At 47.6% G+C, this 16,937-nt stretch overlaps 1 protein-coding gene across 6 annotated transcripts in view; it reads right to left on the bottom strand.

The window, feature by feature from the left end:
• LOC105467772 (C-type lectin domain containing 16A) overlaps positions 1-16,937 on the bottom strand; it is a 240,001-nt gene that overhangs the window by 188,011 nt on the left and 35,053 nt on the right. For all 6 annotated transcript variants that reach the window (XM_011717473.3, XM_071084122.1, XM_024788485.2 and 3 more), the window contains 2 exons: positions 15,831-15,884; positions 11,893-12,006 (listed from right to left, as the gene is read on the bottom strand). In XM_011717473.3, coding sequence (XP_011715775.1) covers positions 11,893-12,006; positions 15,831-15,884 — 168 coding nt within the window. The remainder of the gene's footprint in view (positions 1-11,892; positions 12,007-15,830; positions 15,885-16,937) is intronic.

Raw genomic sequence — 16,937 nt, 5'->3', positions numbered from 1 at the left:
TAGTTCCATATCACACGCCACCATGGGGGTAGTGTGGGATCCAACAGGCAAAATGCCTGGTGCAAGGGGGCACCAGAGAAATTTTCATTGCCCTTCAACCCCCTGGCAAATAGATCATAAGGATGGAAGACAGGGCAGGGGATGGGCTTTTAAGGAACAATCACGTTCTGTGCTTTAAACTGGACTCCCAAGCTCCTAGCAACTTACTGCTCGCTGGCCTTCTGGTTTGTTAGTGGGCTAGACTCAGCCTCCCCGACATGCTCCTGGGCCCCTGGCTAACCTTCCTCATCTCCAGCCTCAGCAGCCAGGACTGGCAAGGTACGGAGCAAGGTACAAAATCAGGATGGGATTCAGACGCCCGGGGTCCCACCCACCGCAGTTTGAGTCCTGGCTCCACTGCTTCCTACCTTCTCCTCTATGGGTCTCAGTTTCCACAGCCATTAATGGGCATCATATTAGCATCTCCCCAACAGTGCTTCTGAGAGGTGCCAACAGATGGCACACTCTTGTTACTCTTTCCAGGTAATAACAGCCATCCTGAATAGTCAGTGAGCACTTAAAATGTGCCCAGCATGGCTCTGAGCACTTTATACATATAGTCTTGCTTTACCCTACAAATAACCAAATGGGGCAAGGAACTACACAGGCGAGGACCTTGCCCAAGATCACCCACTAGTGAGAGGCAGAGGCAGGATTTGAACCCAGGAAGAATCTAGCTCTGGTGCCTAGGTGCATAACCTTCCTGCCAGGAATGGCTCAAACACCATTCCCTTCCATATACATTTGCTGCACCTCCCAATGCTGGGCCAGCTTCCCGGGAGCACTGATGTTAAGACTACGCCATGCTGATGTCACACTAATCAGAGAAACAGGTAGTTCTTCGCAACAAAAGGGCAGTGGCAGTTTATATATCACTTGACAGGTGGCCCTCTGACCTGACAATTACACGGTTGTCTATAACGTGACTCTTTTCACATTTTTTTTTTTTTTTTTTTTTTGAGATAGGGTCTTACTTTGTCACCCAGGCTGGAGTGCAGTGGTGCAATCTCAGCTCACTGCAACCTCCGCCTCCTGGGTTTAAGCGATTCTCCAGCCTCAGCCTCCCACGTAGCTGGGATCACAGACACGTGCATCTTTCCACATTTTTATCTCACATACACAGAGACAAAGTCACAGGGGATCACACCCACTGTAACCAACAGCACTGTAGCACATGGCTTGGCCATTGGCTGAAAAAGGAAGCCATGTGACAGTGCAGCAGAGTGAACCTGTTCTCATCCAGAAGGTGGTGATTGGCAAGCAAGCACCAGTTGGGTGATGTACCCCAGGGTGATGTACAGACACATGCCTTACTCGCCAATCCAGGAGCTGTGTGGAGCTGCAGAACCAAAGCCCAAACACTCATGAAGAATGCACAGCTGCAACATCAGTGAGGCGATTTGACGGCACTACTGAATGTAAAGGGGAAGATGAAAGCTATGGAGTGGGGAACATGCAGAGGTAGCAGGCCACTTCCATTAACAAGGAGAACATGGCATTCTTTTCCATGAAATACCAGTTATCAGGGGTGTTGCAGCTGCAGAGGCATAAAGCAAGGCATCTCTCAGGAATTGGAACAGACTCACAGCACTCACAGGCCTCTCACAGCCGCGTGCTCAGCACTTGACGCTGAGATAAGGAACAGGTAACATCAAGACGGTGCTGCAATTTCTTCTTGGAAAGCGACCTCTGGCACGTCACTAAGTCTGTAGGGGGCCAGCCTCCTCTCACTTGCATTCTCCATCCCAGGTCATCTTCTCTGTCCCTCTCAATGCCAAGCAGTATGTCTGGCACTGTCTCTGGCATTCAATCAAGAGGGAATGCTTGTGGGATGAATTAATTGCAAGATCCTCACGAGCATTGAACAGGCCTCTTCAATCACACAAAATGAGGCATCTCACACTCCCTTACTAAACAATGACATACCAAGCACTTATTTGGTATTTCTTTGGAAAGAGTATTTTACTATATTTTGAAAAAGATGAACTGTGAAATATTGGTTATTCTGTTACTCAAAACAGCCCAAAATGCCACACTGCCCCGATATCTCATGCTAAACTGGAAAACATAATTGCAAATGGTGATAAAAAGACATGGAATAGAAACAGTGAGATTTGGGGCTGGTCACCTGCAATCCCAATCACTTAACCTCTGGGAACCTTGGCTTCCTCATGGGGAGCGTGTGACAATACCACCACCTCACTCTTTTTCATTATGAGCATGACATGAGATGTTCAATGAGACAAACAAGTAGGCTTGCCTTCTTTTCTTTCTTTTTTAGACAGAGTCTCACTCTGTTGCCCAGGCTGGAGTGCAGTGGTGCGATCATGGCTCACTGCAACCTCCGCCTCCCAGGCTCAAGAGATCCTCCCACCTCAGCCTCCTGAGTAGTTGGGACCATAGGTATGCACCACCACACCTAGTTAATTTGTGTACTTTTTGTAGAGACGGGGTCTTACCATGTTGTCTAGGTTGGCCTCAAGTGATCCGCCCACTCCAGCCTCCCAAAGTGCTGGGATTCCAGGCATGAACCACCAAGCCTGGCCAGGTTCACCTCCTATAAAACGAAAACCGTCCCTCTCTTCTGCCAACCCAGGATGTTTCTTGAATACTGGCCTCTCTCCTGATCCCATATACACCTAACTCCTTCCCACAGAGGTCTCTGACTCACCGTTTTTCATGTTTTGGCCATGTCCCCCCATCCCACCCCTCAACTCTCAGCAGGCCTAGCTCCCTGACCTCAGTTCTCAGTATTAGGCTCCCTCCTTAGGGGGGCTTCCCTCACCACACCTCCCAAAGTTGCTTCTATTTCCTTCTCATATCCAAATCTTAAATCTGTGAGGATGAGCTGGCTTACTGTCTATCCCCCACAAATAGACCATCAGGAAAGCGACAGATGTCTTGTTCATTTATGGCACCTGCCTGCAACTTGTAGGGGCTCAACAATTACTCGCGGCAGGGAGTGCACCAGGGTAAGTATGGCAGCCAGCCTCTGCTTCGCAGACAGAGCACATTCTGCTCATGTTGGAAAATGACCCACCCAGAACTCAAGTGTCACCCAGCACAATATTATTTGAGTGAATAAAGCTGTTTAATGTTATCTTTTTCTCTTTTTTATTTTCATTTTTTAATGGATGCATTACAATTGTACATGGTTATGGGGTACAATTTGATGTTTTAATACATGTGTATGTCATGTAATGATCATATCAGGGTACTTAGCATATCCATCGCCTCAAGTATTTATCATTCCTTTGTGGTAAGAACATTCAAAAACCTCTCTTCTAGCATGATCTCACTCATTTGTGGAATCTAAACAAAGTTGATCTTCTAGAACTAGAGAGGAGAACAGTGGTTACAGGAGACCGGGCAGGGAGGCGATGCAGGGATGCGGATGGGGAAGATGGGGAGAGGTTGGTCAACAGGTACAAAGTTCCAATTACACAGGAGGAGTGAGATCTCGTGTTCTATCGCACAGAAGGGTGACTGTGGTTAATAGTAAAGTATTGTATTTTTTATTTGCCCATGAAGCTGACAAATCTGTTCCTGTGCTTATCTGGAGGCTACCAGGAAGCTGTCCTGGGGCCAGGTTATAAGCAACCCAGCAAGTGGTCAGCAGGCAATCAATTTCAGGCCAGCCAGGATCTGCTACTCAACTGGCCTCAGAACTCTCTAGGGAAACTCCCACTCACTAATCACCTCCAGGGATGAGAGCTGCACTGCCCTCAGGCATGAAACGAATGACTCACACCACCATCCCACTGTTGTGAACTGTGCTGGAATGCCCAGAAAGGGCAGGGGACTCTGAGAAGTAAGCAAAATGCCCCCTTCTTGCTCATGTGCAGCCCCCAGGCTCCCATCGGGCAAAGCATTCCATAGCAAAACCAGTTTCAAGGACTCTGACACTGCCTAAGACTGGATGTCCACTGCTCATTAGAGATATGTGTTTGATTCCCGTACTGAGACTTCTTACATCAAGACAATCAACGTTGACTGCAGGAACCAAGCTAAACATGCGGACACAAAGACGAAGAGGTTCCAGTCTTCTTCCACAGCAACTCCTGAGTCCTCCAATGGCACACAGGCGCCATGTGCCTCGGACGCTTGTTCTCTCCCAACCTCATCTCCTACTTCCCATCCCCTTGCCACACTGCCCTTTGCTCTTCCTCCAACACACTAGGCACCATCTCACCGCAGGGCCTTTGAACTGGCTGGTTTTTTTTTTTTTGAGGCGGAGTCTTGCTCTGTTGCCCAGGCTGGAGTGCAGTGGTGCGATCTCGGCTCACTGCAAGCTCCGCCTCCCAGTCTCGTGCTGTTCTTTATGACCAAAATGCTCTTCCTCCAGATATCAACATGACTCACTCTCTTGCTTCCTTTGAGTCTGTGCTCCCACCTCACCTTCCCAACGAGGCCAACCCCAGTCACCCTACTGAGAACGGTAACATCCCAGTCTCTGAGCACTGCCCAGGTCCATCCTCTGCTTCACTACTGTTTTCCCAGGGCTTCTCACATCTAATGTGCCCCGATGCCTGCTATTCGCTTTATTGCTCCTCTGTCTCTCTGCATGAGACCCAAGCTCCTGGAGGTCAAGGTTTTTGCTTTGTTCACTGGGTATATATCTCCAGGGCCTAGAACAGTGCCTGGCACACAGCAGATACCCAATAATTATCTGTTGAATATCTGAATAAATAATACTGACCTGGCTTCAGGTAACTCAAAGTCAGGTTAAAAATCTCAAATGTCCAAAGATGCTAGCTCGGTCATGAAAACTAACAATGCCACAGGGGACAGAGGCTAGAAGTGGTGCATACCTCATTTGTCTGTCCCCACCCTCAATTTTCTGATTTTAATTGAAACCCAGAAAAAGCCACCAATGGCCTGACGCAACCAGAAAAGGTCCCCATTCCACATGGAGCTGCCTCTGGCCTTGTGGCTGCCCCAAGCCCATTCTGCGTCACACTGCAGGACAGATATAGAAAAGCCAGCTAGGGTCTGAGTCACAAGGCTTCTTCCCCATCTGCCTCCTGCCCCTATCCCTGCCCACTATGCCCACTCCATTGTTACCAGTTGGCTTCTACAGGACGTAGCAATGAAGGCCCCTGCCCCTTCCCCGGCTAGCTGGCCTGAAGTCAAAACTCCTGGTCTTTGGTCACAGCCACCTGCAGCCCTGACTGAAGTCTGCTCCCTTTTCAAGTACTAAGGGACACTCTGAGACCCTCCTCAGTTGTCCAGCCCACTTTCTGCCCCAGGAAACACGGAGAGGCAACTGTTTCTCAGACAACGATACGCTCCTTAGTACTGGACCTCATGTTGCACTCTGGATTTTGATCCTATCAAATCCTTTTAAATGTGAACCAGAGCTGCCACATTCAATACTTTGGTGGGCAAGAATGGCACCTTGGAGCTGTAACTGCATTGAGGGATTAGGGGATAGACCTTAATGGCAAAGCCAAAAGGGAGAATATACACCAAGCTCTAATTCCCTTGTGGGAATGTTTGCGATGGGTCAATTAAGGCCCTTAATTTATAGAAGTCTATTTTTACCCTTTGATATTCACAGTCAACCTTCTCCCAGAAGCCTATCAGCATTTTCAGGAAGAAGAATGTGTGTGCCTTGGAACCAGCACTGATCACCTGGGGGATCATAAGTACAGTCAGGGTCATTAAAAGACTCAGGAACTCTAATCCTGGCGGGAAGAGGTGCTATCCGGCCTGATGTATTCAGCACTTAGGAGACTCGGCTAACGTCAGATACAAGTTTGAGTTGTAAAGAAAGCCCTGCAGGGTGGGTGCAGTGGCTCATGCCGGTAATCCCAGCACTTTGGGAGGCCGAGGCGGGCGGATCATGAGGTCAGGTGATCAAGACCATCCTGGCTAACACGGTGAAACCCCGTCTCTACTAAAAAATACAAAAAATTGGCCGAGCGTGGTGGCAGGCACCTGTAGTCCCAGCTACTCGGGAGCCTGAAGCAGGAGAACGGCGTGAGCCCCGGAGGCGGAGCTTGCAGTGAGCTAAGATCACGCCACTGCACTCCAGCCTGGGCGACAGCGAGACTCCGTCTCAAAAAAAAAAAAAAAAAAAAGAAAAAGAAGAAAGCCCTGCAGCAGCTTTCTTAGGGAGCTAAGTCAATGATTAATGCCCTGAATCTGCAAACACACAACCCAGAGAAGCAAGGCTGCTACTTTCCTAGGCAATGGCTCCACACACCATATCCTGGTACAGTATCCGGCTGGGCAGAGAGTACTGCTACTAGAAGTGACAGGTATCCAGAGAATCATCTGGAAACCATCCTAACTGCTAAACTGCTATCTACAGATAGACTGTCAATGTCCTTATTTGGGGGTAAGCAAGCCTATTCTGCCCCAGAATCCTTAGACCCTGACTTCACAACCAGCCAACCATATGAACCCACATTAGCAGTTAAGTATTTATACTTTCCAGGTGGGTGTGATGGCTCACGTCTGTAATCCCAGCACTTTATGAGGCCGAGGTGGGTTAAATGCTTGAGCCCAGGAGTTCAAGACCAGCCTGGGTAACATGGCGAAACTCCGTCTCCACAAAAAAAAAAAAAAAAAAAAAAAAAGAAAAAGAAAAAGTTATCTGGGCATGGTGGCAAGTGCCTGTAGTCCCAGCTACTCAGGAAGCTGAGATGGGTGGATCATTTGACCTGGGGAGGCTGAGGCTGCAGTGAGCTGGGACCATACCACTGCTCTCCAGCCCGGGCGAGGCAGCGAGACTCTGGCCCCCCAAAAAAACAACAGTATTTGCACTTTCCAGAAATTAAATCTGGGTCTGGCCGAACGGAGAGCACAGTATACACACAGAGGGCTTCACCTACCACCACTCAATGGCAATGGCTAACATTGGTGCTGTTTCATCATCACTGTTATTACTGACACTTCTCCCTCTGTGCCTTGGTATCTGCTCAAAAGCCACCTCCCTGAGGGGCGCACGGTGTGTGTTTCCACATTCATCAGTCCAGAGACAGCTCGTAAGCCCAGGGAAGGAGGTTCCAGGTAGGAAGTGGAAGGTCACCGTGCAGCCTCAGGAACTAAGGTCACTATAATGATAACATCTAATATTTATGCACTTGCTGTGTACATAAAAAGGCTTTGGAGTAAGCACTGTACACAGCATTTAATTCTCATCATAAACCCACGTTTGCTATTCTCACTGGCGAGGTAAGAAATTGAGGCCCGGGAACACCTAGTAAAATCAGGGGCTAGGACTTGAGGAGCCCAGGGAAACTGGTTATAGCACCCACTCCACAAGGCTGCCTCTGGAGGTGGAACATGGAACAGCACCAAAAGCAGCCCACTCCAAACCCAGCCACTGAGGCAAAGAGAAGGCAGCATTCAAGGGGCAGGCTAGGAAGTGATTTCTGCTCTGAGAGTCATTATGAGAATGTCACGAGAGCCCTTGTGACTCTGCTACCACTGCACCCACTGAGTCATTCATTCCTGCACCGAACACCTCCTGGGCATCTCTGGCAAGCCCCAGGATGGCACAGGTGGCACAGGCATCTCCGAGACATGGTCCCTGTTCTCGTGGGAGGAGGGAAGTCCAGGGAGGGGAGGGGTCAGGTCGTTCCAGTGCACCACCACATCCCTCATCTCTCAGCACAAGTACACAACAGATGGCTGCTGAAGGAACGGATGAACAGATGAATAAATGAATGAATGCAAAAATGCAGGAAACTATTCCACAGAAACCCAAGAGGAAAAAAAAGTCCTTTAAAAAAAGTACCTACAAGTAATGATGCATATCCCAAATTCTAATCTATATGTTCATTCTGCAAAAACAATGAGATGCTAGCAGTTTCAGAATTAGTGTTCTCCTACTCGGTTTCCCCACACAAGAAACACTATCTGCTCTGCATTCGAATTATAGCAAGAATTAGCCCTTAGCAGGAACCATATGATTTTAATGCACAGACGAATTTCAATTAGACATTCATCTAACCATGCTGATTGTTTTCCATTTAACCCTAAATTACAGTCCTTTCAAATAACTGTGATCTCCCCTCTGCTTCTCTCTCTTCAATTTTGGTTTGGTTTTGTGAAAGGTCTGCTGGTAAAAATGAGGCAATACCAGTAACTTATCTACAAATTACGGGAAGGAGAAAGTAGGTTAAAAAAGACCAAGAAACTTAAAACAAGTATGATCAAACCACATCCGAGTTGGGCAGGAAACAATAGGAGACTGTTCTCGCTCATAGGGAAGGAAGGTAAATCGTACCAGGACTATTGTCAAACAAGTCACAGAAGGAATTCAGCCTGTGCTCTTCCCAAACCTGAACAATAGTCATCAGATTACAACCAACTTCAACTTCACACTGAGAGAAAGGTAGTAACTGGAAGCAGAAAGCTGACACGTGGGCTGGCAATTCCCTCCACACTACAGAGTCTCATTTTCAGTTCAGGTGTCCACCACAACCAGCACTTATGTCCCAAATGCAGTTTGTGTGTCTCTCACAAGGGAGGTGAGACCTTCATCCCAAGAAGAGGCCATAACGGGAGAGAGAACAGATCTCCTAAAAACTTCCCCTAACAATGGTTCAACTACGGCCAGTGTCCTAAACTGAGAGGTTGCCAGTAACCTGCAATTTGCTTTTGCTCAAACGTAAATCCTATGTATCACTGTCAACATCCTGCTTGTGAAGGTGTACTCGAGTTTGGCAAGATGTTACCACTGGGGGAAACTGGGGAAGATCTCTCTGTATTATTTGTTACAACTGCATGCAAATCTATAATTATGTCAAGAAAAAATTTCAATTAAAAAAAAAAAACTGCATAAAAGCAGGGTGCAGTGGCTCACACCCGTAATCCCAGCACATTCGGAGGCTAAGGCGGGTAGATCACTTGAGGCCAGGAGTTCGAGACCAGCCTGGCCAACATGGTAAAACCTCGTCTCTACTAAAAATACAAAAAAAATTAGCCAGGTGTGGTGGTGCATGCCTGTAGCCCCAGCTACTCGGGAGGCTGAGGCACCAGAATCACTTGAACCTGGGAGGCAGAGGTTGCAGTGAGCCGCGGTCATGCCATTATACTCCAGCCTGGGCGACAGAGCCGGACTCTGTCTCAAATAAATAAATAAATAAATAAATAAATAAATAAATAAATAAATAAAAATAAACAATGCTGCAAACCCGAGAGCCCAGCAATCTCTGATTTCGTCTTAGAACACCAAGTCTAGCTTCAGCACTGCAGAGGGTATCTTACAGTAAGACAATTTGAGATGAAGCCACAGCAGCCATCTTCAGGTCTGGAAATCACGCAACCAAAAAAAAAAAAGGCCCAATACCTTAACATCAGTGTAGTCCCAGTTAGCAGTGGACAGATTTCACAGTAAACACGCCTCATCTGATGGGAGCAGGCTCTGTGAAGCTTCCTGTAGAAACGTGCATTGATGGGGACCAGATCTTCTGACTGTTGGAGAACATTCCAAAAATCTGGACTTTTCTTCCTAAATTTTAATGTTGGCAATTCATGAAATTTTCTTTTAAACACTGCACAGACCAAACCAAATGGGTCTAGTGGCCAGTTTGCAACCCGTCAGGCACTTGATGGGCACTTTATATATATACATATATATATATATATATACACACACATATATATATATATATATATTTTTTTTTTTTTGAGACGGAGTCTTGCTCTGTTGCCCAGGCTGGAGTTTAGTGGCGCGATCTCGGCTCACTGCAAGCTCCGCCTCCCAGGTTCACGCCATTCTTCTGCCTCAGCCTCCCGAGTAGCTGGGACTACAGGCGCTCGCCACTACGCCCGGCCAATTTTTTTTTTGTATTTTTAGTAGAGATGGGGTTTCATCATGCCTGCTCTTGATCTCCTGACCTCGCAATCCACCTGCCTTGGCCTCCCAAAATGCTGCGATTACAGGCGTGAGCCACCGCGCCCGTTGGGCACTTAACATTTTGCCCCCATCTCCATCAGCTCTCCAGAGCAGGGCTAGTGCTGCCTGTTTTCTAAATGGAGTGAAAGAACCTGCCCAAGGCCAGGTGGCTGGCGGGGCATGGGGCACCTCTAACCAGAGGCCCTGCTGGTTCTGCTGACTCAGCTTTCCCCGACTTACATTCATTTAGCAAACGCTACTTTAAGATAGTTGCAGAGAAATATCTAGGGCCCCATAAACTCTGAGTCAGCTATACATTTGCCAGATCGTGTGTTGTCATGAGATGGACTACTAGGAAAGTCTTTAACACATCACCCCTGTCACCTCTAGGCCAAATCCTCTCACCAAACACTTCTTCCCTTTAGAGCACTTGTAAGAGTTGAGACAGTGAGTTATTTGCATATCTGATCCATGTTCATCTCTCTACTGTACTGTAAAGCTCGAATGTGGCACAGACTATTTATGACATTGTGTATCCCCAGAACTAGCATGACACTTGGCCCAAAGAAAGAGCTTCATCAACACTGCTGAATGAATTATGAAAGGGATAGGCCAGACAGGGGCCATGAAAAGGCCCCATTCAATTCAGCTGAACTAATGCCACCACCACTAACAAGGACAGAGGTTCTGGGAAGCTTTTCAGAGGCGCTAATGCTCCCCTGAATAACAAAATGACCTGGCCAGACCATCATACACCAAAACAGCGAAAGGGAAGGGGCCTCTTGTAATTGTACTCCATGTAGTGCTGGCCTTTCATCCACAGGGTCACATTTCACCCATTCATGCAGGTGGGGCAGCAAATCTATTACCCCAGGGCGAGCCGGCCCTTTTACCAGCCTGGCCATTGCCTGAGCACCTGGCTGCAGAGAGGAAACCTGTATGAAACAGCCCTTGTATAAAACATACCGTGCTCATCTCACTTACCCACTCTAAGCTCCTTATGGCAAGGATCTCACCTGTCACTGAATCAGCTGCAGCCTGGGCTCAGCATAAGTGAGATGAGCATTTGTGCAGCCTAGGCTGCAGCTGATTCAGTGACAGGTGAGATCCCTGCCATAAGGAGCTTAGAGTGGGTAAGACCTTTGAAAAGAGGGAACCAGGTGCATCAGGAACCAGGCTATGGGTATGGTAGAGGCACAGGTTCAAAGGCACAAATGTTGGACATGCTGGGGGAAAAGCAAGTCAGACCAGAAATAAGGCAGCTGGAGCTCAGGACATGTGAGCAGGATGTGAGGGATGACAGCAGAGATATACAAAGGACAAGATGGGAAAGCTTCAAAAGAAGTCACAACACTGGCCATCAGGTGTTTTCCCTCAGTAGTGTACCAAATGGAACTCCAAGACTCCTGCAGACCACAAACATGCTACTTAGTCCAAAGCTGGATGATCATTTAAAACCAGAGATTACACATAACAATGCAGATTTCCTGCTTCTTTAGAAACATGAAAAAAAACCTAGTAATCCTACATCCATATTTCTGCAGAACAGCAGCAGCCTGGGGTGGAACAGGAGCTGCTCGCCAAGGTGGCATATACTCTCCAATTTGCCACACCCCTCACCACTCTCTACTGCCTTCACCTGGGGCCTGAGTCATTCATGGATGTTCATCGCCCAGCTTCTGTAGACATTAGTTCCTCTGATAAGGCATTTTCTGTGTCCCGATAACAGTGTCTCACAGATATGCAACCTAAGGCCCAGACTGGTACAATTCCATGTTTAAGAACACACAATCAATCAAATCCAGGTGGTACCTGACCCCAGCTTCTCTGGGGTATGCAATCAAGACTCTGATTAGGTTCATTGAATCCTGGACCAGCTTATGCATCATCACTGCTATATACTCAGAACGTTAGTTTCTGATTTTAGAGAAACACATGGATTAGCAAAATGAGCAATGGTTTCTTATTAAGGTCAAACAATCCCAAAGCTAATAACTTACAGAACTTCTCTGAACATCCTGTTCAGTCTTAGCGTACATCTCAGACAGATCACCATTCAGAATGACTTCAGCTAACGAGTTCACCAGCGGTGCATGATGTATAATTAAGAAGACCTGATGGAAAAAAGAAACGGGATTTGCATGAAAGTGTGCGGTACTTTTCAACCTCTTGCTTCCGGGATCAGAAGCGACCAGGCTGAGCCACATAAGTCCTGTATTAAGCAGCAATTCCTACGATGTAAAATCTGAAGAATGAGGCACAGGAAGGACTGAGTTCTACTCTCGTAAGGTCAGCCTCTCCTTCAGACTGTTGCCTATTTGGCTGGCTGCTCTTCCTCGGAAGGAAGTGCATTAATGCGAGACTATCCCTCATGGCTGGGTGAAGCCAAATCCGGCTGAAGTGGAGCAATGCGGGAAAGAACAGCCAAACCAGCACACTCCTTCCTTTCCATGGGCATTTTAGTGTCAAATTTGATTATGAGAAGACTAGGAGGCACTGTCCCAATACTTTAGTGATACAAGAAGAAGGGGCAGCCGGAGAGTTTTGTTCCAATCAAGGACTTGGCAGAGGATTGGCTACACAGAGATTCCATCACGGGAAGGAGCTCTGACCCTGTGGTGGGTTTTAGCACACGGGGATTCCACAGCATCGTCAGTAGGTATGCGAACTCCGGGGCTGAAAACCACACGAGACAGAGGCAGACCCAGCCGGGCCAGGATGTAAAATCAGAGGGCTGGCTCTGGGCTAAGCTGGCCCTGCTCCCACACCTGTTGCCCAATGTTCAGAGGACCAGCTTTAAGAATCAGGGTATTCAAAACTGTCTTGCAAAGCTGGCCTAGACACGCCTGCTATTTTGTTTTAAAATGTAAAGGCAAAAGGGTGTAGCACAGGGTGTGGCTTATCTACCATTTGTATACAAAAGCGTGTGCATGTTTGTATTTGCTTATTTACACATGCATAGGCCAAGGTTTCTCAATCTTGGCACTGCTGACACTTTGGGCTGTCACTGAGTGTTGAGGGAGGCTGTCCCAGACACTGCAGGCTGCTTAGCAGCATCCCTGACCTCTACCCACTAGATGCCAGTAGCACCCCAGCCTCAGTCATGACAACCGAATGCGTCTCCCCAGACATTGCCAGGTACCCCCTGAGGGGCGAAATTACCCCTAGTTGAGAACCCCTGACAGATGTCTCTGTTAGGACATACGAGAACCCTGTAACCCTAATTGTCTCTGGAGATAGAAGTCAGGAGCCTGAACAAAACTAGAAAAGAAACCCGGTTTTTACCTGTTTGAACTTTTTAACTTTAAAAAACGTTGTTTAAAAAAAATTATTTTTTAAAAAGTGGGCCGGGCGCGGTGGCTCAAGCCTGTAATCCCAGCACTTTGGGAGGCAGAGGCGGGCGGATCACGAGGTCAGGAGATCGAGACCATCCTGGCTAACCCAGTGAAACCCCGTCTCTACTAAAAATACAAAAAATTAGCCGGGCGTGGTGGTGGGCGCCTGTAGTCCCAGCTACTCGGGAGGCTGAGGCAGGAGAATGGCGTAAACCCGGGAGGCGGAGCTTGCAGTGAGCCGAGATCGCGCCACTGCACTCCAGCCTGGGTGACAAAGCGAGACTCCGTCTCAAAAAAAAAATAAATAAATAAATAAATAAAATAAAAAATAAAAAGTGAAAGCAAAAATCAACACAGGCTGCCTCTGGGGAGTGAGGTTGGGTGCCCACGGTATAGACTGAGAGAGGGACTTTTTCCATGCCATGTTTTGTACTGTTTGAACAAGGGGAATATATTAATCCAACGAATACATAGAATTCAAATTAGATAAAAGGTACAGGCAGAATGGCCATGTGGCACCTCCCTATAAAAAATGGCCGATAAAAATCTTTTTTTAAAATACTGGGAACCTTTTCTAATACAGAGACCGCACAGTATGATTCAATGAGTTAACCCATGTCCAGGGTTTGGCAGGCCCTCAAATGTTACCAATGATGATTCTTCTCACCTTATGGCCAAATTCCTGCCACACATCACGCTACCAGCAATACAAAACACCGATCACTGTGGCCATTCATTCTCAGGTATGTTACGTACCTTGTACGAATGCGGCCTTAACTGATCATTTATTCCTTGTTCTTTTCAGTCCACAAGCATTCAGTGAGCACCTACAAAGGATCCCCTGAACAAAGCAAACAATTCCTGCCTGTGGACACGCACAGTGCTCATCTTCCTGGCTCTGAACCCGAAAAAGAGGGAGGGCGAGTAACTGCAGAGTACATGGAGGCACGTGCAGGCCAGACTCAAAAAGCCGGGCCCAGCTGCCCACACCACACTCTGTTAGCAGTTTAGTTCTAGGAGGATAGCATCACCTGTCACACCAAATTAATGTCATCCACGAAAATTTTCACGGTTTTCTAGCTATGCTTGTAAAATAATTTGCAAGTATGCAATGATTTTATATTGAGGTAGGGGCTTTAAGGACACAGGATTTATACCTGATTTGGGTTTTCCACACATTTAGGTCATATTTCCATTAAGCTAAATGAAAATGCAGGGGGAAACAGGGCTCTAGGTTGTTTATCTTTAAAAGGGATCTATTACTCAAGTTTGAGGAATACCGAATTACAAGCTATGCTTTCTGTGAGATATTGAAAAAAGTAATTGGGTGCATGGGCTCCTGGTTCTTTACAAAGCAAACCGGCGAGGGAGGAGTCTCAGAGAAAAGGTGTAACTGTCTCCACTGATGTTCCCACCGTGGGTGGCTGGTGGCCATGCTCTCTGGAGGAGACCCTGCCCGGGCAATGCTCCAATAGCTGAAGGGTCCTGGGGATGCTTTCCATGTGATTCCTGGGGCTGAGAACTGGCTTGCTAGGGTCCTGCTGGACTCCCAGAATCCCAAGCAGGAGATGCCAGCAGACTTGGAAAGAGGCAGCAGAAAAAAGCTGCCAGGAGAGGCTGGGGTTTGCGCTCAGCGCCATCGTACAGAGCAGCATTCAGACAAAGTTGGCCCCGCGCAGAGCCCTAAGCAAACAGAGCCCCAGAATAGGACTTCGGGCTGTGAGTGATAGTCAGGACATGTCCGGATCGGCCTACCTGCTGGGGAGGAGGTGGCCTCTGAACATCTCCTCCTGGGCCAAAAAGAAAAAGCCCCGCCCCAAATTCAAAACAGCTGGGGATCAAGTTAGATGGACAGTTCCTCATCAAAGCAAATACCTGTGCCATTGCAAAAGCGGAAACAGAGTTCTGGGTAAATGCTGGACTACTTGATAGTCTAATGAGATGCCCTGAGAGTCTGGACTGCTTGTAATAAAAATATTTTTAAAGTTATGTAACTGGGTCGCCATGGAGTTTTTCCCTTCTTGTAAATATTACATAATTACACGAAGGAAACACACTTGTTTAAGGAGGGGAGGGAGACAAATTGGCTCAAGACACAAATCTGAGAGCTAAGGCTGCTACGAGATCCCTTCCACGAGGTAATCTGGGAACTAGAATCGCGATAAAGCCCTTTAAAAATAGCCTCATTTCAGGAAGTTTGTTACACCAAGGTTGCTATGTGTATGCACGCTGTGGGTTCTGCAATGTGGAGCTTCATTCAAAGCTGCATGAGTAAAAGCGCTGCAGCCCACATTTCCAGGGTATTTCAAGCACTCAGTTGTTTTGGAAACCTCAGTCTTCATGGTAAAAAAAATCAACGACACAAGTCAGGTTTGGTTTATTTTTCATTTATCTTTGGATTTCTATCCCCTACCATGAAAAAGATACACACTACCTCTATTTAGTGCCTGGAAAACAGAAAGCCCCTTTGTTTTGCTGTTATTTTACTTTAGGATGGGGGACACAGAGAAGATGGGTGATAAGGCCTGGGGATTTTCTGCAAGGCAGTGGCACACCAAGGGACCCCAAATGTAGTGGGGACATTGGTGAATGATCAAGCATACCTGTGACAGAAGATAAAGAGACACCGGCAGGCTAATTTTCGGTCGTTCTCCTCCCTAGTGGGGGGTGGCAGGAAAGAGAGAGATCAGGTCACACAAGGGAGCAGCACAAAATACACAAAGCCAAAAGCCTTCTGTGTGAACAAGGGCATCCTGTCCCACTGACTTCCTCCATGGCCCTAGGGCTGTCCTTTCCGGGTGCTACTCAAAAGTCCACTCTGCAAAATCCCACTCAATACTGTTTGTAAGGCCACTATTTTTCCACCTGAGAAACCTTTCATCATTAGTCACAGATGAGAGGCTGACCCCCGAGAACTTGCTCCTTAAGTTACCAAGCACGTTCATTTCCACCAGCTGGGGCACTGGATGACCCGGCAGGAGAGGCCTCCTGGAGGCCTGTTCTTGGGAAGTTATTTTCAAAGCATGGGGGAGGAGGTTTAGGGCACTGTGGCCTTGGAAAAGCCCCTCGTTTATACTGAATTTCAAGATGCTCCATTTCACACCCACCCTGTGAGAGAAGAATCGTTAGGCCCTCATTTTGCAGCTGAAGAAATGGGCTCAGGTTACTTGCTTTAGGTCACAGAGTTAGGAAAGGGAAGAGGCAGAATTTGAACCCAGGTCTGAAAACTCCAATTCTCATACTTTGTCTGTGCCTCCTAGAGCCGCCTCTGGTAAAGCTAAGGAGCTTAATTCACTTTTACAGTCTTCTCTCACACACACTCTGTCTCTGTCTCAGGAAATAAGAGGAAAGGAAAGGAAAACCAGCATGCTTTGAAAGGAAAGGAATCTCCCTCAGGCTTAAACCTCAGTCCTGGCCAGGCGCGGTGGCTCATGCCTATAATCCCAGCACTTTGGGAGGCCGAGGCAGGCGTATCACCTGAGATCAGGAGTTCGAGACCAGCCTGGCCAACATGGTGAAACCCCGTTTCTACTAAAAATACATTTTCTTTTATTTACTCATCTGTAGTGAGAATCCTGAAAACTCCAGGCTCTGTCCTGCCTCCTGCTCTGTCCTGAGGCTCTGTCCTGCCTCCTGCTGAGGCCCCTTTACCTCCAGAGGAACTGCACAGAGGCCTCCCCTCCAGAAGCGGCATTCCTCACAGAGGGGGC

Source organism: Macaca nemestrina, chromosome 18 (genome assembly GCF_043159975.1).
Source record: "Macaca nemestrina isolate mMacNem1 chromosome 18, mMacNem.hap1, whole genome shotgun sequence".
Taxonomy (NCBI): Eukaryota; Metazoa; Chordata; class Mammalia; order Primates; family Cercopithecidae; genus Macaca; species Macaca nemestrina.
This window is presented reverse-complemented; position numbering and strand designations above follow the sequence as displayed.